General features: G+C 42.8%; 1 protein-coding gene across 2 annotated transcripts in view; it reads right to left on the reverse strand.

Annotated features, from left to right (window-relative positions):
- Positions 1 to 22,208, reverse strand: part of LOC121539587 (calmin-like) — a 36,345-nt gene extending 14,137 nt beyond the window's left edge. Inside the window, exons 1-2 of one of the 2 annotated variants that reach the window (XM_041848204.2) lie at positions 21,710 to 22,208; positions 1,884 to 1,945 (exon numbers count right to left, since the gene is read on the reverse strand). In XM_041848204.2, the coding sequence (XP_041704138.2) occupies positions 1,884 to 1,945; positions 21,710 to 21,800 (153 nt within the window). In that variant the 5' untranslated portion in view covers positions 21,801 to 22,208. Of the gene's footprint in view, positions 1 to 1,883; positions 1,946 to 21,709 lie in introns of those variants that run through there. The other variant, XM_045205598.1, reaches the window with a different exon arrangement.
- Positions 22,209 to 22,945: the final 737 nt, after the last annotated feature.

Raw genomic sequence — 22,945 nt, forward strand, 5'->3', positions numbered from 1 at the left:
TACACATTCTATCAGATTAGCATTTACCGACTAATTACTTTTTTAACGCTATCTCTCTCTGCACTAGCAGTTCCTCTGCATCCATTTATCATTTATAGGGCCAAGGGAGAGGCTACAACTCTGTTTGTGTGAGGGATAGACTCAAAGTGTTGTCAGAGAGAGGGCATTAAAATAGAAATTAGATGCTTCGGAAACGTAATCATAACCCAGGTTCAGGAGTAAGTCTGCTGCCTCAGTTTTGATGATGGCAATTTGCATATACTCCAGAATGTCATGAAGAGTGATCAAATTAATTGCAATTAATTGCAAAGTCCCTCTTTGCCATGAAAACATTTCCACTGCATTTCAGCCCTGCCACAAAAGGACCAGCTGCCATCATGTCAGTGATTCTCTCGTTAACACAGGTGAGAGTGTTGACGAGGACAAGGCTGAAGATCACTCTGTCATGCTGATTGAGTTAGAATAACAGACTGGAAGCTTTAAAAGGAGGGTGGTGCTTGAAATCATTGTTCTTCCTCTGTTAACCATGGTTACCTGCTAAGAAACACGTGCCGTCATCATTGCTTTGCACAAAAAGGGCTTCACAGGCAAGGATATTGCTGCTATTAAGATTGCACCTAAATCAACCATTTATCGGATCATCAATAACTTTAAGGAGAGAGGTTCAATTGTTGTGAAGACGGCATCAGGGCGCCCAAGAAAGGCCAGCAAGCGCCAGGACCGTCTCCTAAAGTTGATTCAGCTGCAGGATCGGGGCACCACCAGTGCAGAGCTTGCTCAGCAATGGCAGCAGGCAGGTGTGAGTGCATCTGCACGCACAGTGAGGCAAAGACTTTTGGAGGATGGCCTGGTGTCAAGAAGGGCAGCAAAGAAGCCACTTCTCTCCAGGAAAAACATCAGGGACAGACTGATATTCTGCAAAAGGTACAGGGATTGGACTGCTGAGGACTGGGGTAAAGTCATTTTCTCTGATGAATCCCCTTTCCGATTGTGTGGGGCATCCGGAAAACACCTTGTCCGGAGAAGAGAAGGTGAGCGCTACCATCGGTCCTGTGTCATGCCAACAGTTAAGCATCCTGAGACCATTCATGTGTGGGGTTGCTTCTCAGCCAAGGGAGTGGGCTCACTCACAATTTTGCCTAAGAACACAGCCATGAATAAAGAATGGTACCAACACATCCTCTGAGAGCAACTCCTCTCAACCATCCAAGAACAGTTTGGTGACGACCAATGCCTTTTCCAGCATGATGGAGCACCTTGCCATAAGGCAAAAGTGATAACTAAGTGGCTCGGGGAACAAAACATCAAAATGTTGGGTCCATGGCCAGGAAACTCCCCAGACCTTAATCCCATTGAGAACTTGTGGTCGATCCTCAAGAGGTGGATGGACAAACAAAAACCCACAAATTCTGACAAACTCCAAGCATTGATTATGCAAGAATGGGCTGCCATCAGTCAGGATGCGGCCCAGAAGTTAATTGACAGCATACCAGGGCAGATTGCAGAGGTCTTGAAAAAGAAGGGTCAACACTGCAAATATTGACTCTTTGCATAAACTTAATGTAATTGTCAATAAAAGCCTTTGACACTTATGGAATGCTTGTAATTATAGTTCAGTATACCATAGTAACATCTGACAAAAAATATCTCATAACACTGCAGCAGCGAACTTTACATACTGTACATACTCCAGTTTGTGGTCTTGGGTAAGATATGTTTATTTTGAGGGATGGCTTTTTTGGGGGGAACTGTATCAGGGTTGGAGTCAATTCCATTTCAATTCAGGAAGTTTAAAAAAATACATTTGCACTGAGGGAAATTGGAATTGGAATTTCAGTTTCAATTGAAATGGAATTGACCCAAACCCTGATCTGTAGACTTACCTTCTCTAAATGCAGATTCATCCATCGTGTGAACGTCCTCTTCTGAACGACTTCTCTTTCAACTGCAAGAGAAAAGCAACAGAAACACAGAGGAGGATGTGAATATGGTGGCTGTGAATAAAAGATGGGAATACAGAGAAGAGACCAGAAGCATCACTACTGACTCATGTAAGACAACAGCTTCATCTACTACCAGGCAACGTCCCAAATAGCCCCCTGTTCCCTATATAGTGCAATACTTTTGACCAGGGCCCATAGGGCTTTGGTCAAAAGTAGTGTACTACATAGGGAATAGGGTGCCATTTGTGATTTTTTTTTTTTTTTTACATCCTAGTACCTAGTACCAAAGCTTAACAACCCTAGTCGTTAATCAGCACTACCTCTACCCTGCAGCCATGACCTGTCAACACACCATAGCAACAGGGGGGTGCACTTAGCGTGCAAACACACACACATGCAACCCTCGCATGTGAACGCTCGCATGTGAACCTTTGCATGAACATAAACACTCACACATGTACATGCTCATATGCATGTACCCCACACACACACCAATTTTCTATCCAATCATATATTATATTGATTTCCATAAACAATACGGTGAAGCTATTTGGTGAATCATGGTCATATCTTGCATGCTCACTCCTTGGTTATTATTAACCTGTGTGTTGTTGTGCATTAAATGGCTCACTGGAGTACCATCCAACAACCTCATGAGTATAGTTGTCTTGCTGGCAATGATAATGTATCTTGATGCCATATCTTATTATCTTTCCTAATTTCCTATCCAGAGTAGTGTGATTCTACGGTTGTTTCTCTTAGCGAATCGGAGCTTTGGTACTAGGATGTAAATAATGGACGTTGCAGTGGTAACAGTCGTCAATAGGAACTAGGTGAAGGATAATGAATGTTAGGAAGAAGAGTGGGAGGGGCCCTGTAGTAGTAACCATGGAAACAACGACTGTTGCCACTGCAATTTCCCTGATCGTAAATTCAACTGACAGCCATGCTGGAGCATAAAGAAAGATATAGGGAAAAGACAGACAGCCATACTGTGACTAGTAAATAGACATAGCAAACGTTAACAAAATGAGAGACAATCTATAATGTCCCAACCTGGTCCCAGATCTGTTTGTGCTCTTGCCTACTCCATTGTCATTGTCAAACCAAACATGACAATTCCATAAGGAGTTGGCAAGAGAGCAGAAACAGATCTGGGACCAGGCTAATAATGTGCCCTATCATCATCCTTTTTCATTCTCTAAATACCCTTCATGTTCATGACAACCTCATTTGCCCTGACCAGCCATCAGGCAATTCTCAGCATTGGGTCATCTCTTCATTCCTCTGGTGTGTGTTTGTTGTAAAATGAGGCATTTATTCACAGATGTAGGAGTTCCTTCACCCCACTGAGCAAAACACAAACAACCGACTCCAGCTGAGACACAGAAGTACTGCTAGTCCTCATATCCAAACAAAGTTTCATCTGGAGTTTGGACACGGTTCCTTCTTTGCTGCTATCTCTGGGCCCTGAGTAGGCTTCACTCTCAGCCTCTACAGTGCTCTCTCTCTCTCTCACTTTCTCACTTTCTCTTTCTCTTTCTCACTCACTTGTTCTCTTTCGCTCTCTCCCTCTTTGTCACAACTGAGTGCCCAAAGCTGTCACCCAGCCCCTAGCCTAGACCAGAGCAGTCAGGCTCTTTGTGTCTTTATGGTTGCTGGCTGGTTGCTGGCACTGGGATAGCTGGAGCGCTGGGAAATGGCTCCCTCATTATAGAGACATGCCCTATACACACACAGACGGACACAATAACAGACACACGGCCACACACACACATACACTTAGACACACTCAGAGACACACCACACACACTTTCAGGCAGAGACATGCAGACACAGAGAAAGAGGGACACACACACACTGAAGTAAAAGCAGGCTCCTGCTCTTGCTCTGGGAAAGAGCTTCAGTTGAAGACAGGAGGAGAGCAACCCTGGAGATAAGAGAAGAAAGCTTAGTAATGAACACCGTACTCTCTATGTATTTCTGTTTGTAGTATTACACTACGCTTATAAGACTATTAGTCATCATCAACTAATGTTTACGTTCTATCAGACTTCTATTCTATTGTTTCCTCTTTGCTCATAGTCTATGAAAATGTTGAGCTCATGCTGTTTAATTTATGCTTGTTTAGCTGCTTGTTTTTAGGAAGTTCTGTGACGCTGTAATATACTGTGTTATTTATTCACATATACATGACATGTACACCTCCCCTGTGATGAGGACAGTCATTTATGTAGTCAATTAGCCAATGTGAGAAAACACCCACATCATGACAGGCTAGTTAAATAAAACACACCGAAAAGTCTGAAAACCCAACTGCCCACTGGACATATGAATAACCGTGGGCCATCCATAACTGTTGATCTAATTGTCCAGGTACATTATCCAAAATGCTGCACTGGTTTCTGTTAGGAATAACAGAGCCTGGGCCAAATTGAAAGGTGTCGTCAGATCTGAGGGCTCTTCAGAGAGACTTACCGTGGCCGGCGGCTGAGAAGTGTTTAATGGTTTTATGAAAGATTAGGCCACGCTGCATCCGGACCCACTCGGATACCTCATTCTGTTGGAGTGTGTGTGTCACTGCGAATGTGTACCATTGTGCGCTGGTGGTGATTTATAGCATGTGTGTGGCTGTGCGCCTAGAATTCCTAACCGTTAGTTTATTTTAAAAGGAATGACACCTAACGTCTTGGCAATGAGAGACAGACCTACATGGAAAAGAATGATTCACACTTTTTTATTTCTGTCTCTTTCTTTCTCTCTCTCTCTCTCTCTCTCTCTCTCAGCGATGTGTCTGACTCAGATTCCTACAACACAAAAGGTTACACTTCTTGAATACCAACAAGTCCGGGGGAGTATGGACTCGGCTGGTTGAAACATTGCCTGTTAGGGGACAGTCTGGGGACAATCTGTCAAATGGCTCGTATAATCAGGCCCTATCCTCCAGGGAATCTGTCTGTTAGCCCACCAACATGTCAACTCCAGATGTCTTCCATTCAAAGCCTCCCACAGTCCACAGGCAAATATGGACACTGCCTTCCAAGAGCTATGTGTTCAGGAGCCCCTGACATTTGAACTCTGGGGTGGAAATAGAGGAATTTACGATTATGTTGTATCTTCACCCATCACACTGTACTGTAAGATAACACTGTAAAGTCAGAGCATGGATTTAGTAAGTCAGTCTAGTGTTGAGGTCAGGTTCTGTACTGGGAACAATGCAGGATGCTGAGCCTAAGCTTTGTTTTCTGAAAGAGCAGCCTTTGGCTCAGCTCTGGTGAGGTGTTTTCTATTATAGAGAATGTGCTTCTACAACACATTAGCTGCGATTTCTTCCAATGCCTAGGTGGGGTCTGTCCTTAGAACAGCAGTCACCTGGAATGTCCCCATTCTAGTATGGTAAGGGATGGGGGGAGTGTGTGTGTACCTTATTTTACCAGGCAAGTTGACTGAGAACACGTTCTTATTTACAGCAACGACCTGGTGAATAGTTACAGGGGAGAAGAGTTTTCCCTCTCTCTGTCTCAGAAGGTAAGAGCACAATGAATAGGACACATACTGTATACATGTATGATGTCACATCCTGAGTAACACAGGTGAATGCAGAGCGGTGCCATTATTCCAGCTCTCTGGCTGCACTACCATTAAAGATGAGGTCATTCTCAGTGTGGAAATAAGGCCACACTGACTGACAGGAGGGTTGCATCCCAAATGGCACCCTATTCCCTATATAGTGCACTACCTTTGGTCTGTAGGGAATACGGTGCCATTTGGGACACTGCTAAGGACCGGTACCTCCTGTCTGACTGGCATGTTGAACACAAGCTTACTGTTGTTCACTGTGAATGTTGATGTGTCAACATGTACAGTGTGACAAGCAATTCTCTATGTACTCTATCTTTCCTTATCTTATCTAGGCTATTGTTAGGTTTGAGGGCAGACCAAATATTACTACATATTACTGCTGTTGCCATTGATACTCATTTCTATTGTTAGGATTTATCAGATTTAACTCAGTATCGAGGAGAAACTGAAGCAACACTGTCTAGAGAAGCAGAGAAAATCATATGATTGCAATCTAATAATCCTATATTATCATATAACGAAATGGGATATAGTAAGTTGTCAACCAGACGTATATATTCTATTCTATACCCCCTTTCCCTCTCTTTTGTCTCAGTGTGTTGGCGCTGGCTCTAGACAAAATCACTGACTCTGTGGGAGCAATGAGGCCCCTCTCATTTGCTTGCCATGCAAAGAGTGGTGGAGCAAGTCTGAGACTCCTCAACTATATTGTAGAGAAAGCCTTTAACTGGGATATGAATGATCAGATTAACATTACGACAGCGTCCCAAATGGCACCCTATTCCATATATAATGCACTACTTTTGACCGGGGCCCGTAGGTCTCTGGTCAAAAGTAGTGCACTATGCAGGAAATAGGGTGCCATTTGGTACGCACTCATAATGTTACTCTTTTATACCGTCTCAGAGAGTCAAATAGAGAAGGGACATCACGGTGGGACTGAACAAATACCATTAGGAGGCAATTAGCTCAGTGCTTTTATTGAACACAGATCTGTACATGCTAGATGTGTATAATCACACTGATACAGACCTGTACATACTAGCTGTGTGCTGACAAAGGCACTTCTAGGGCTTTTTAGTTAGTATCTCTTTGCAGTGTAAATTCACCTACTGTTCATGTGATAATCCACTAATTTAAAGGAACAAAGAGTAGATGTGAGAGCTGAGGGTCGACCCAACTCTGCATCAGCATTCTGGATATAAACATATCAGTAGGAAAGTGGGCAAAAAACAAGTGTAAGAGACTAAGGCTGGGATTCAATCCGATTCAATCCGATTGCACTTTGTCGGCAATGCAGCTTTTTAAGGCAATGTTCCCACATTCGCAGAGGACCGCATTCATGGCAAATGCTGCATATGACAGTTAAATCAGAAATTAACTCTAAATGGCGCATTGTCGACAAAATGCGATCGGATTGAATCCCGACCTAAGAGAAAAGTATCTGATCCAATACTGACATCCTTTTTCAGCAACATAACTCCCTTCACTGACCATTGGACTCTGTACAATAGATACACCAACAACAACAACACCCCCAACAAAGTATACGGTATGACAAACAGTCCCATTCCTCCATCTGAGAGTAATTACCACTAATAAACAAAACAAAGTCTGATTGAGGGTGATCCTGTGGGCGATCCTGGGGGCAGCTATCGCCTCTGCAGATTTCTACCTCACTGCCAGCCAATTAGAGGCTGTGAAGACTAGAATAAAAAATACTGGGGGGTGCAGGAATCTTCCTCCCTGGGTAACAGAATGCCTCCAGATGTCCTGGGGTGCATCCCAAATCAAATGGCACCCTATTCCCTATATAGTGCACTGCTTGGGGGCATAAGGTGAATAGGGTGCCATTTGGGAAGCAGCCATAATAATAATAATAATAATAATAATAATAATAATAATAATAATATGCCATTTAGCAGACGCTTTTATCCAAAGCGACTTACAGTCGTGTTTATTTTTTATTTTTTATTTAACCTTTATTTAACCAGGTAAGCCAGTTGAGAACAAGTTCTCATTTACAACTGCGACCTGGCCAAGGTAAAGCAAAGCAGTGCGATAAAAACAACAACACAGAGTTATGTGTGCATACATTTTTACGAATGGGTGGTCCCATGGTCGACTGCCTGCCTGGCACCACCTCCTACGCACCTCAGAACAGTCCAAAGGAACAGAAAGTGCAGAATCCTTTTGAAAGTAGGCGAGAAAGATGAAATAAATGTGCTGGATAAATGTACAGAAAGAAGGAGGAAATTAAATACGCTGGATGGATGGATGCTGGGTTCACCCTCCCTCAATACATTCCTGCTGTTGATTTATGTTGCTTTGCATTAAGATGAGGTCCTTCCCACTGGGTAAAAACTGGTTGAATCAATGTTTCCACATCATTTCAACAGAAAAATTCACTGTGATGACGTTGAATCAACATGGAAAACGGATTGGATTTGCAAACAGTCATCAACATAAGGGGATTCCGTCTTTTTTTCACCCAACTTTCACCCTAAATCTAATGAGACTGTGAAATATTTTGTTGATTTCAAATGTAAATCAAAACTAGACGTTTAACTGACGTCTGTGCCCAGTGGGTTGGTTTCATCACATTACTGCACCGTGTAGAGTAACAATACAACTGTGCTAAACAAAGAGGAGCTCATCTTATATTAAAATATTAAAACAAAAACTGCCATGATAGGGGCTTCCCTACAGACACTGCTGCTGGTGTCTTACTCTTAACCAAAGGGGTTATATAAGTAGAAGAGTTGCTGGGTTGTATAATATCCCCTTTTCCTTTGTTCCCATTTTAGAGAGCCTTTCTTTGTTCTATGTAGGCCTCACCATCCATGTCTAATTGAAAAATTACTCTGTCTTATCCTGCACATGTTTGGGATTAGCCAATAGAAATGCAGCATATGTATTTTCCTGTAGGAAGATAATGGGATACAAATAACTATTCCCAAAAGTGTATGGTTACCATAGAAACAGTCCCCCGTGTCAATAAAAAATACCTCGGCTCACACCTTAAAAGGGGCAATCTGGGATTCGAAAAACAACAAAGTGGTCACTCGAGTCAATGGCTATATAGCATTAATTTAAAAGTCAAAAAATTGATGTACCAATCCCGGATGGCCCCTTTAGAAGAAAGGGTCGTGTATACACATTCATTGTGTTTCTTGGTGCAGATTCATTGTCACAGAGCCAAGATCAATCAGGTTCTTGTTTGGCCCTTTAAACTCAGCCATTCACACCATTATAAAAGGAGAGAGGGGTGAAGTGATTAGTTATCACCAATGTTTAGCTGGGTGAGACAGAGACCTGTGTGGCCAGGAAAGAGTCAGAACCTGAACTATACCTGAACTAAAAAGTGTGTTCACTCCTTCCTTCACCTTATCTAGTATTTGTTTATGTTTCACAATCACTCTACATACCAGAAAGGCATGCGTTCTTCCTTGAGGTAGCTGGTCCAACATGGTTGAATAGGTGAAAGCATGGGTCCCACTACCTTTGACGTACAGACCTGTAGTTTATTAAACTCCATAGCCCAAAGCTTAATTCTACGACCCCCCACAGAACTGCAGATTTGCATGGCATTTTAAGGGAATTGATTTACATTACTAAACATATCCTGTTGCTAAAGGTCATGCCTGACAGGAAAGGAAGGGCCATTTATAATGTGGGTTAAGTGAGTTTGTCTGTGTCTCAAAAGGCACCGTATTCCCTATGTAGTGCACATCTACTAGGGTACCATTTGGGACACAGCCTCTGTTCAAACCCTACCTAAAGGCGAGTGCCGGGAATCCAACATAGATGATACCGGGAAACCAAAACATTCTCACAGAAGCATTTCCATATGCAAACAATTCCATGATTTTGTATTGCATCTAAATGTGATGTGAGCCAGCTAACTACCTACCCATTGTAGACATGGTACAACAACACTATAGTCTCTATCAGAAAGTTAGTTAAGTTAAATGAAACAAATGACCAAACCACAGCAGAGCCCAGTGAGACTCATACAGTGATTTTCTTTCAGTTTCTACTCCAGCTGTTACGAGTCAGAAACACCTACATGTATGACTCTCAGGAGAACAGTGTCCCCCCCAAATGGCACCCTATTCCCTATGGTGCACTACGTTTGATCAGAGCCCTATGGGCCCTGATTATAAGTATAGTGCACTAAAAGGGAATAGGGTGCCTGCCATTTGGGACTTAGCCAGTGTGTTCGTGAGGTCAAAGCTACACACACAAAAAAATGTTTTCTAAATATTGCTGTACCAGATAAGGGTTATTTGGCTTGTTACCATAGCAGAACGCTTTTTGGTGCTATATTGAACCCTTTTTTGAAGGATCTATAAAGAACCACGCTCATAAGGTTCTAAATGGAAGCTGTATGGTGCTATAAAGAACCCTTTCCTATGGTTCTATAAAGAAACAACAAAAAAGGGTTCCGCTATGGATACAACCCTTTTTGGGGATATATAGAACCCTTTTTTATGGTTCTTCACAGAACCTTTATGGAAAACCTTTCTCAATCTTAAAGATTATTTGTATATCCTTTTGAAGAACCATACAGGTTTTTGTATTCTGGTCAGCCATATTATATTGTAAAATTCCGTAGGTGTTAGTATTATGTTAATTGACTAGTTGAATCAGGTGTGGTACCTCTGGAACAGCTGGGGGTCCCTGAGGAGAGAACCACTGACTGATTTAGTCAACCATTCTCAATTGACACAAGCCCATACATGAGTATTTTACAATAATTAAAATGTAATGGCATAACACATTAGATAAACTGGAATGACACTCTCACTCACAGTTTCACAATAAGAGCTGTGCGCAAACCACGCCCCAATATATTCTAATGAGCTGCCTCCCCTACATTTGAATTATCACTAAAAGAGCAAAGAACCCTTTTGTGAACTGTAAAGAACCATTGAAGAGCTCAAAGGGGCTCTTTGAGTCATTATGGTCCCACATAGAACCATCACCCTTCACAAAGAACCCTTGAGGAACCCACATGTTTTAGTGTGTAGTTTGTTTGAAGTGCAGGCAGGTTCCTTTTACGGAGAGCAGAGTTAAAATCGTGGGCTCTACCTCTCCGTGCTTTGGGCGACGACAGAAAGACACGTAAATGGCAACAACGTGCTGATTGATTCTTCAAATCATAGAGGTCTTTTTTGATAGAGGCATTATCTTGAAGAACAAGATGATTGTTCTCAAAGACGACTGAGTTAAAGAAAATGGCAATTGAATAGTTTGAGAAGATGAAGAAAAGACGTGCTGATGTCACAGGCTGCATCTTCTTCATTCCAAACAGACTAAACATCTAAACAGGATAAGAACAGGCACAAAGATAAAAAAGATACGTTTCCACAAAACTAGACAAAAAATATACAAATCTAGTCTGCATTTTGAACCAAAACCAACGTAGCCTAAGCCTATTGTATGCACTGTGTTGTTTGCTCATATACAGATCAGTTAGTTAGGGTGGATTTGGGTACAAATTTGAGGGGCGTTCATTAGATTCAATATTTTGTTTTACATGTATTGAAAGCAGTAACTCCCCTAAATGTACTCTGAACATTTCATGACTCTAGGACCAAGAAAATATATTCAAAATAGCTTCTGAAGTGTCATAATTGTATATTCATTCAATGGAAAATATGGCATTTTTTCCATTTCCTAAAAAAAGTTGATGTTTTGGAGATAAGAGGTTTTCATCAGACAGCAACGACATGCTACTACTGTTAATTGGAAATATTCCTAATGATCTCTTCTTTTGTTTTACCTTCCCTCTAACAAAGTCATCATAGAGTAAGTTTACATGCACACTAATAATTCGATATTAAACTGATTATGGTAGTAGGCAGATTATGCAATAGTCATGTAAACACCTTACTCTGCTTATCTTAATCGGAGTATGGTCAAAATCGAAGTAAAATCAAATCAAATCAAATCAAATTTTATTGGTCACATGCGCCGAATACAACAGGTGCAGACATCACAGTGAAATGCTTACTTACAGCCCTTGACCAACAGTGCATTTATTTTAAACAAAAAAAGTAAGAATAAAACAACAACAAAAAAAGTGTTGAGAAAAAAAAGAGCAGAAGTAAAATAAAGTGACAGTAGGGAGGCTATATATACAGGGGGGTACCGTTGCAGAGTCAATGTGCGGGGGCACCGGCTAGTTGAGGTAGTTGAGGTAATATGTACATGTGGGTAGAGTTAAAGTGACTATGCATAAATACTTAGAGTAGCAGCAGCGCAAAAAGGATGGGGTGGGGGGGCAGTGCAAATAGTCCGGGTAGCCATGATTAGCTGTTCAGGAGTCTTATGGCTTGGGGGTAGAAGCTGTTGAGAAGTCTTTTGGACCTAGACTTGGCACTCCGGTACCGCTTGCCGTGCGGTAGCAGAGAGAACAGTCTATGACTAGGGTGGCTGGAGTCTTTGACAATTTTGAGGGCCTTCCTCTGACACCGCCTGGTATAGAGGTCCTGGATGGCAGGAAGCTTTGCCCCAGTGATGTACTGGGCCGTACGCACTACCCTCTGTAGTGCCTTGCGGTCGGAGGCCAAGCAGTTGCCATACCAGGCGGTGATGCAACCAGTCAGGATGCTCTCGATGGTGCAGCTGTAGAATTTTTTGAGGATCTGAGGACCCATGCCAAATCTTTTTAGTCTCCTGAGGGGGAATAGGCTTTGTCGTGTCCTCTTCACGACTGTCTTGGTGTGTTTGGACCATGATAGTTCGTTGGTGATGTGGACACCAAGGAACTTGAAGCTCTCAACCTGTTCCACTACAGCCCCGTCGATGAGAATGGGGGCGTGCTCAGTCCTCTTTTTTTTCCTGTAGTCCACAATCATCTTTGTCTTGGTCACGTTGAGGGAGAGGTTGTTGTCCTGGCACCACACGGCCAGATCTCTGACCTCCTCCCTATAGGCTGTCTCATCGTTGTCGGTGATCAGGCCTACCACTGTTGTGTCTTCGGCAAACTTAATGATGGTGTTGGAGTCGTGCCTGGGCATGCAGTCATGGGTGAACAGAGAGTACAGGAGGGGACTGAGCACGCACCCCTGAGGGGCCCCCGTGTTGAGGATCAGTGTGGCAGATGTGTTGTTACCTACCCTTACCACCTGGGGGCGGCCCGTCAGGAAGTCCAGGATCCAGTTGCAGAGGGAGGTGTTTAGTCCCAGGATCCTTAGCTTAGTGATGAGCTTAGAGGGCACTATGGTGTTGAATGCTGAGCTGTAGTCAATGAATAGCATTCTCACGTAGGTGTTCCTCTTGTCCAGGTGGGACTAAGCATATGCCGATTAAAACACCTGGTTTTCTGGGCAATCTTTCTAATTATTAGGACATGTAAAAATGTTAATCAGTGTTCCAGCGGTGTATTTGATCTTTGCATGTGCTAGCACCAGCCCAGCGAGCCTTCCTCTTTACAGACCCGTCGCCAGACCTCAGTCTTAAGGGGGGCATATGAAATGCATGGGAGGGCAGGGCACAATTATTATTAGCCTACAGTACGTATATTTAATAAAAAATTCCCTCAAGTCGGGGGGGGGCACAAGCATTTTTGGGGGCGGGCCCGGCCCCCTATGGCCCGCCCATAGCGACGGGTGTGCCTCTTTAGCGTGAGTGAAGTGTGTTCGGAACAACTGAATGTATGCGTATTAGAAGTAATTTTCACATACAAACTTTATATGTCCGAACTCAGAATCAAATACTGTATGCTTCCCAAAAATAACATGTTCACTGTGGTATAACATTTATTTTGATTGGCAATTTTCTGCATTTATCAGAGTGCCATCAGGTAGTCTGATTTCAGATGTGTCCATGTAAACAGGATTATTAGGGAAATCATTCTTCTTGCAAAGCACGTAAACGTTTTAATCGAACTATTATATTAATCGGACTATCCACAATAATCGCATTATTGTGTGCATGTAACCGCACTCATAGATTAAAAACAATGAAATCAAATAAATGTTATTCGTCACATGCTTCGTAAACAATAGATGTAGACTAACAGTAAAATGTTTACTTACGGGCCCTTCCCCACAATGCAGAGAGAAAGGAAATAGAACAATTATAGAAAAGTAAAACAGGTCATAATAAAAGTAATAATAAAAACACAATGAGTAATGATAACTTGGCTATATACACAGGGTACCAGTACCGAGTCGATGTGCAGGGGTACGAGGACATTTAGGTAGATATGTACATATACAGTAACTAGGAATAAAGTAATAATAAACAGTAGCAGCAGTGTATGTGATGAGTCAAAAAAGTTAGTGCAAAAAGGGTCAATGCAGATAGTCCGGGTAGCTATTTGGTTAACTATCTACCTAACTATTTAGCAGTCTTATGGCTTGGGGGTAAAAGCTATTCAGGGTCCTGTTGGTTCCAGACATGGTACATCAGTACTGCTTGCTGTGTGGTAGCAGAGAGAACAGTCTATGACTTGTGTGGCTGGAGTCTTTTTTAGGGTCTTCCTCTGACACCACCTAGTATAGAGGTCCTGGATGGCAGGGAGCTCGGCCCCAGTGATGTACTGGGCCGTACGCCGTATCCTCTGTAGCGCCTTTCGGTCGGATGCCAAGCAGTTGCCATACCAAGCGGTGATGCAGCCATTCAATGGTGCAGCTGTAGAACTTTTTGAGGATCTGAGGGCCCATGCTAAATCTTTGCCGCATCAGTAAATATGTAGTAACGACATTCATGTAACCTTACAGTGAAATGCTTACTTACAAGCCCTTAAACAACAATGCAGTTAAAAAAAAAATATTAAAGAGCAGTAGTAAAATAAAATAACAGTAGCGAGGCTATATACAGGGGGTACCGGCACAGAGTCAATGTGTAAGGAGTCATCTTTGGTACAAATATGAAGGGGGATTTTATTTATTTTTGTCTTCCCAAATGAAACCTTCATAAAACTTTAAAAGTGAAGTTCAAAACCGATCATATGGAAGGAGAGCATAACTTAGTGAAAAGAAGAAGGAAAGAAAAAGATCCTTCATGTGTTTGTTTTTCTTTTCTCCGATCATACCTACTCACCAGGTAGGTTTCCATGCAATTGGTGACAGATTTTCATGCAAATATAAAAAAATCTGCATAAAAACAATATGCGCATTTTCCCACCAGAGATGTGTTTCCATCAAATTGACTTGATTGGGAGAAAAGGCTGTGTGTGATGACGTAGTGCACAACAAAATAAAATGTGCGGCTTTCCATCGCATTTTCAACTCTACTGATGGTTTTCTTACAAAAAAGGTTGCGTTATATAGCGAGTGTGCCCACTATGGTATTGGCACGTGCACTGTAGCCAACACCTCACAGATACAGTGTGGGTATAGCCTACATGATGAGATTATTATGGACAAAAGAGCGAGATTATTTTGATTTGTCAAACGGCAGACAAGCATCGATGATCATGCCACCAGAATAAGGAGTATCAAGCTCATCACCTTGCACTTTCCACCACCCTGTGAAGTTCATCATCAATTATTTAATCTTGTATCCTAATAAACTGCAAGCTTTCCCCACGAGTGGGAGGACCACACAACATGTCATCGAGTGACTCCAAGTTACTTTGATACATCAACATTTGCGCATAAAAGCATTTCCACTGACATTTCTTGCATAATACATTTTACCGACACAAAAAGATCCCATCTCAAATCAAATCAAATCAAATCAAATCAAATTTTATTGGTCACATGCGCCGAATACAACAGGTGCAGACATTACAGTGAAATGCTTACTTACAGCCCTTAACCAACAGAGCATTTATTTTAAACAAAAAAGTAAGAATAAAACAACAACAAAAAAGTGTTGAGAAAAAAAGAGCAGAAGTAAAAAATAATAATCTTGTCTAGCGTATTCTGTTTTGTCGACATTTGAAAGTTTACCGACATATGTTCTGTTTCCATCAGGCCTGTCATTTCATTTTTTTTTATCCCACATGTACTTTACTAGCATAAAAAGGTTGGATGGACACCTGGTTACTGACTACCTTACCCTGACAGCTACAGGTCAACCTGAGAACAACGTCTCTCAGAAACAATCGTTGCTATTTATAAAAACAGAGCTGTAGGCAGAGAGAGCACAGCCCTGATTTGTCATCGTCACTGCAATCCATGAGAGTTAACCAACTTATTCAACCGTGTTCAAAGTTCTGTTGGACCGTTTCTTTCCTCATCCCGTTGGTAGAAACACCTGCATCTAATAAAACTGGCAGACCTCAGACAAAGAGTAGAGTGAACTCACCCCGTGTACGTCACTCTCTCTCTCGCTCTCTCCACAGGTTTATTCGACAATATAACCGTTGACCTTTTAAAAGGAGCCATGGTATTTTTAGAGTGGAAAATGGGCCTCCTACAAAAGGAGTACTTTTTGAAGCATAAACTGTAACTTTAGACTTATCATCACTCAAGATAAAATAAGAACAATTGACTTGGACTGACCATCATCCTGGAACAGTTGATGTCTTGCCATAGCAAAACCACCGCTATGAGGACAGTGTTATCCACATTATATTTGCTTCTTCAAAGATACAGACACCATTCAGTTGAGTTTATTCAGTATTCAGTTCACAATAACATTGTTCCCCATTTACGTCATTTAGCAGACACTCTTATCCAGAGCGACTTACAGTTAGTGAGTGCATACATTCTTTTTTAATTTTTCATACTAGCCCCCCCGTGGGAATCGAACCCACAACCCTGGCGTTGCAAACACCATGCTCTATCAACTGAGCTACATCCCTCATTCCCCCTCTTGCATGTCACTGAGTCTTTGCAATAGTGATGCAATCGTCCATATTTGATACATTCCTCAATCACTGTCTGGCTGCTACAGCGATAGTATGCTACTGAACCTCTGTACTACACACACATGTGCTAGGGCCGGGACAATGACAGTATTGCAATATATTTTCCATGGCAAAAATGAAAACACGAAGCAGATCTAACTCTTTGGTCCTTTAAAAAAACTTCTGTATGTAAAATATTGTGTGCTATAGTTGGAAAATAAATAAATGTGACTCTGGATGACAACATAATGATGTTTGTTTCCAACATTAGGGCTGTTTTCCTAAAGAAGTGAAATCCGCTTCGTGTTTTGTTTCCTTGCCACAATACTAACGAGTATCGCGATACTGGTATCATCCTGGCCCTAACATGCGCACACATACGCACACCCACATTACACACACACGCTTAGTACATGTCAGTGACAGTATGCTACTGTACGTCTGATGGAGTGTGAATCCAGCAATGACAGGGTTAACATGGCTTACATAATAGCTCTGCTGAGCAGGCTTCTAGCTCTCAGCTGCATATTTTTCAACACACACACTACACACATTACACACACTTGGTACATGTCAGGGAAGTCAGCCACTCATGCATGCTCCTCAGAGAAAGTGGTCCGTAAACTAAATATAGACGTCAGAACTCAGAAGTCTCCTGCTGTACATCTACGGAACCTCCCGGAACCTCGCTACATCAGTAATGCTCTAGAGAACCATGCAGCGAGGCAATCCTCGAATAACAAGGAGGAGGTGGAGGAGGAGGAGCAGGGGAGGATGAAAGTGGTTCTTTCTCCTGTGCCTCCAAGAACTGCATTGTAAGAGAGAGAGAGTGCACGTGACCTTAATTCTGCTTTTCTTTTTCCCACAGCGGATCCCACGGTTTTACATAGAGGCTCAGAGTGGATGGGACCGAGAGAGAGAGAAAGAGAAAGAGAGAGAGAGAGAAAGAGAGAGAGAGAGAGAGAGAGAGAGAGAGAGAGAGAGAGAGAGAGAGAGAGAGAGAGAGAGAGAGAGAGAGAGAGAGAGAGAGAGAGAGAGAGAGAGAGAGAGAGAGCGCGAGAGAGGGAGAGAGAGAGGGAGAGAGAGAGAGAGAGAGAGAGAGAGAGAGAGAGAGAGAGAGAGAGAGAGAGAGAGAGAGAGAGAGAGAGAGAGAGAGAGAGAGAGAGAGAGAGAGAGAGAGAGAGAGAGAGAGAGAGAGAGAGAGAGGAGATGAGGAGGCGAAGGCAGCAGCAGCCCTGTCTAAGCAAATGAATACTGCATGAACTTCACTCTGTAGAGGCAGACAGGATAGGCTGCAATAATACAGAGCAATATGAAAAACCTCTGCACTGATTTAATCTGAGTTGGTTGCCTTTATACACTGCAATATAATGGCTCTGTCCAAGAGAAAAGCAAGCTGGAGGTCAGTGATGGTCATGCACAATGTATGGAAACCAAATGGTACCCTATTCCATAGATTGTGCACTACTTTCGACCACAGCCCTATAGGTCAAAAGTAGTGCACTATATAGTGAATAGGGTTCCATTTGGGACACAGCCAATAATGTAAGGTCGTACTGCTGTTAGGTTATCCAAACAGTGCGATGGATGGCGTAAAGTGTGTTTTGTGTCTCACCAAGGGTTTCAGTATAGTTGAACAAACATGGGAGGCTTCAGGGGGAGAATCAAAGGCATATTGATTTTGTTCTGAATCAAGAGGACATCTGAGCTAGTTTACTCGCCTTGCCTGAGTACCAATACAGAATTTAGGAGGAACTAAAATTATAATAAGCCAGGGGTTGGGTAAAAGAGAAGAGACCATTGTCCTTTTGCCTCCACCCCCCTCTCTATATATACCCTTCCCTCCTCAAACTCATACCAGAATGTGAGGGCTGTGGCACCGTGTGTGCTCTGTCTCTCCCCCTTAGTCACTCTGCGTTGGCTAACTGCTGAGATGTCGGGGACTCGACTGGCCTGGTGAGCGTTCAAGAACATCACATTCAAACACGTGTGAGTGTTTGAGGCAGTTCCTCGCCCCACACATCGTATGAAAATCTGTTCTGTCACTGGGCTTTAGAAGAAAAGCCTTCTCTCTCCGAGTAGAAAGTCAAGTCCACTGCAGCAGTGACTGCAGACTTTCACTCTGGCTCAGCGGCTCTAGCTTGTTTTAAAGTTTTTTGACGTGTGGCAGCAGCAGCAGGCTCCGTTCAGTGGAGGATTTTTATAAAATACTTCAACAGATGTCCAGTCTCTAAAGGTAGAGCGTACACGCTGCTGTTGCCGGCCGGTCCTGCCCGTACACAAAACAGACACACACACGCACACACACTCCTGAACCATGCTAGTGACCTAGAGCTCAGCTACTATGACCTTTGTCCAGCACAAGATGTCAGATATTGATTTACTCTTTTATGCATCATTTATTCCTGCTGAGCTCATCTCAGAGTCACATCCCCCATCCAGCCACTGTCTGCATCCCAAATGGCACCCTATTCCCTATATAGGCAGTTGAGATGTTTCATTAGTCATGCTTCTTTGTAAACTAGTGATCAGTTGAGTGTTTCAAATGAAAGATGATTCAGGTCAGTACAGAGAACAGCACTACTACCCACCAGCTCAGAAAGAGGTCCATGAGCATCTCAATGAGCTGGGAGCCTCTCAGGGTCAAATCAAGTCAAATTGTACTCATCACATGCTTCGTAAACAGGTGTAGACTAACAGTGAAATGCTTACTTATGGGTCCTTCTCAACAATGCAGAGAGAAAAAAAAAGAGAAATACTAGAAAAGTAAAATAATAATAAATAATAAATATAAAAACATAATACTGAAAGTAACAATAAATACACAATGAGTAATGATGTGCAGGGGTATGAGGTAATTGAGGTAAATATTTAAGCAATAAGGCACGAGGGGGTGTGGTATATGGCCAATATACCACAGCTAAGGGATGTTCTTACGCACGACACAACACGGAGTGCCTGGATACAGCCCTTAGCCGTGGTATGTTGGCCATATACCACAAACCTATTATAAACTGGTTACCAACATAATTATAGCAGTAAAAATAAATGTTTTGTCATGCCAGTGGTATGTATACCACGGCTGTCAGCCAATCAGCATTCAGGGCTCAAACCACCCAGCTTATAAGTACATATAACTAGGAATAAAGTGACAGATAATAAACAGTAGCAGCAGCGTATGTGATGAGTCAAAAAAGTGACTTGGGTGGCCGGAGTCTTTGACAATTTTTAGGGAGTTCCTGACACCGCCTGGTATAGAGGTTCTGGATGGCAGAGAGCTTGGCTCCAGTACTGGGCCATACGCACTACCCTCTGTAGCGCCTTGCGGTCGTATACCAAGCAGTTGTCATACCAAGCGGTGAAGCAGCTGTAGAACTTTTTGATGATCTGAGGGCCCATGCCAAATCTTTTCATCCTCCAGAGGGGGAAGAGGCGTTGTTGTGCCGTCTTCATGACTGTGTTGGTGTGTGTGGACCATGGTAGATCCTTAGTGAGTGAGTGTGAGTGTGAGTGTGATTGTGAGTGTGAATGTGTGTGTGTGTTGTGTTGTGTTGTGTGGGAACGTACAGTTCTGAGATTCCAGCGCTCTAATGCAGAGACAGAAAGAGAGAGAGAGAGAGAGAGAGAGAGAGAGAGAGAGAGAGAAAGAAAGAAAGAAAGAAAGAAAGAAAGAAAGAAAGAAAGAAAGAAAGAAAGAAAGAAAGAAAGAAAGAAAGAAAGAAAGAAAGAAAGAAAGAAAGACAGAAAGAAAGAAAGAAAGAAAGAAAGAGAAAGAGAAAGAGAAAGAGAAAGAGAGAGAGAGAGGGGGGGGGGGATTGCTCTTTTCTCTGATGGGAGAGAGAGTGTTAGTTATGTAAGGCCCTTCAGAGCATTGTTTTAATGCACTCGGTTCTCCTCAGTATGCTTTCCTATGACCACAAAGCCTCCAGGGCCAGCTAGTCATCAGATGGAAGTGTCAAACCAGTGGGTGTTATAAGAGGGAAGGAGAGGGGGCGGGAGAGAGAGAGAGAGGAAGATAGAAAGGTAGAGAGAGAGATAGGGAGAGAGAGAGAGAGAGAGAGAGAGAGAGAGAGAGAGAGAGAGAGAGAGAGAGAGAGAGAGAGAGAGAGAGAGAGAGAGAGAGAGAGAGAGAGAGAGCTGGGGGAAGCTCAAGGGTTTTATTTTTCACAACCCCAAATGCTTGACAGAACCAAAGCAGAACAGGTAAAGGTACCCTCCTCTTGTGCCACCTCATATTTCTTTGGCATTTAGAGGAAATGTCAAGTGCATGTCTTGTATAGGTTTCTCTTCATAGATATAATGCATAGGCCTATAATGTGTGCACTACACACACATACACACACACACACACACACACACACACAAACAATCCAACCTGACTCATATATCTTATGCATTATCAAACCATTTTACATTTATTTCATTGCACTACTAGGTGAACCACAGAGACATACATATGGTTTGTTGTACTGGATGGCTCAATGTGGCTACATTGAAAATCACTTGGCAGGCTATAGCAGCCACAAAGTGTGTTTGAATGCTCATCTGTATGTCTGGAGCAATGTGTGTGTGTGTGTGTGTGTGTGTGTGTGTGTGTGTGTGTGTGTGTGTGTGTGCGTGCGTGCGTGCGTGCGTGTGTGTGTGTGTCCATTGGGGAGGCCTCAGTTAATGTGTGATCCATCCTCTGGAGACTGAGACAAAGCTCTGATTCTCAACACTCATTAAATACATTATTTCCACTTTGGTGCCCAATTCTTGTTTATTCACTGCACATAGCCTAGTTATTACAGACTCGGCTACTGTAGTGCAGGCTATAGGCTACTGACTCAGACTGACTGGCTGGGGGTAACACCACAGGTAAACAAACTGTCAGAAGCAACAGGGTGAAGAGTAGTTGTAACAATGTCACATGCAACTTTGTAGCTCTAGAACTTTTACAGACACGCAGCTGTAAATTGGCAATAAATTATTCATTTCTGCCCCCTCATTGAAAGTTTATTGTCTGCTATAGAAAAACCATGGTCTCCCTGTCTTTGAGTTTTCTAGTGGTGCATCCCTTTCCTTTTCAGATTCCTACACGTCGCGAACTGATTTGATGAAATGAAACGAGAGATATGAGATCAACCATAGCCGCGGACGGAGAATGGAAAAATACAAACCCCAAAAAGTTCAAACTTCAGCCGTCCGTGCATGGCACCGGTATAATGTTCACAAACCTTTATTTACAACCATGAAAGGTATTCGGATGAGGTTGATTTACTATGGGTCCCCCGATTCAATCTAACCAACCAATGCAAAGCTTTACCATAAAGCATAATGAATGCGGTGGTTCCATTCTATTTCACGTGGTAGCCACCGTTGCCCCACATACCTTGAAGATTTTGTACTCGGATGTCGCTGATCTGTCCGATAAATTCCTCCCGTTCGAACCAGTCCTTATAGTCCCACTCGTGTCCAGCCATCAGGACCGTGCCCTGGGGAAAGTTGCAGTCTGGACTTCGATAGAAAAAAACGGACTAAACTACCTCCAGTCCCTGTGATCTGGAGGCGATTGAGATGGCAGCCCTATCTATCCCCCTTCTTTCTACGCTTCTCTAGCTGACTATTGTGGCGGTCGCCAGACGCTGGGGTAGGCAATAGAATAGAGGAGGTCTAATCTACTCTAATGCTATCCCGTAGAGACGGTTTCTGGCCGAGGATCATTGTTTTCGTTGAGTTTCCCTCTGGTGACGTATAAAGCACCACCATAGCACTACGGGGCAAAGCCAGGACGCGGAAAAATAGCACAGATAACCAAACTACAAGGAAAGAGGTGGGGAAATAATAGCACCTGGATAATATTTTCGAGGTGGGTTGTTGTAGTTTACGTTACATGACCACCTTCCCGCCACTGTATAGACGAGAAGAGGAGAGCCAGTCTCAGCTCAGAAAGAGAGAGAGAAAAGGAATGATATGGTTCTCAGAATGGCCATGAATGGGACCATAGATAGACCATTCCCGCTATAAATATAATTGCATTCGCTATAAATATAATTGCATTATGTTAGAATTGCACTGCGCATGAATATGATTCCCCGCCCGAAATGATAATAAACATTTTCTGCTGCCGGTAGACTACGTTTATGTTACAAGACAACTGATTGTGAGGACCACAACGCTACAATGATATAGCGCATCAGCACTGAACGAGCATGGGCGCTATCCGTGTATGGTACTGCATTATATCCTGTACTCAATACCTCTCTCATTCAAACAACTACTTCTCAATTTCATTTCACTCGCCATCAAGGAACATTTTAAGTATAACCTGCTATTCACACGTCAACATTGATTTTGTGAAGAAGAGAGAGAGAGTTCCAGGCGGCACTATAAAGGAGATGTCCAACAGGTGTATGGAATGTTGCCCAATTAATTACCCATAAGCCTACTACTGTAGCCCATACAAACTAGTACAGGAACAAATGTAGGCCTACTGTAGCTTATGTCGGTGGCTTGCAACGGCAATACATTACATGACTACTTCTGGTACCGCTGTTGATTTAATCTGCATGCCCCCTTTGATCAAGTTTATGAGGAAAATATAAATATGAAGCCACATGAGGAGCTT

The sequence above is a fragment of the Coregonus clupeaformis genome, chromosome 20 (assembly GCF_020615455.1).
Source record: "Coregonus clupeaformis isolate EN_2021a chromosome 20, ASM2061545v1, whole genome shotgun sequence".
NCBI lineage: Eukaryota > Metazoa > Chordata > Actinopteri > Salmoniformes > Salmonidae > Coregonus > Coregonus clupeaformis.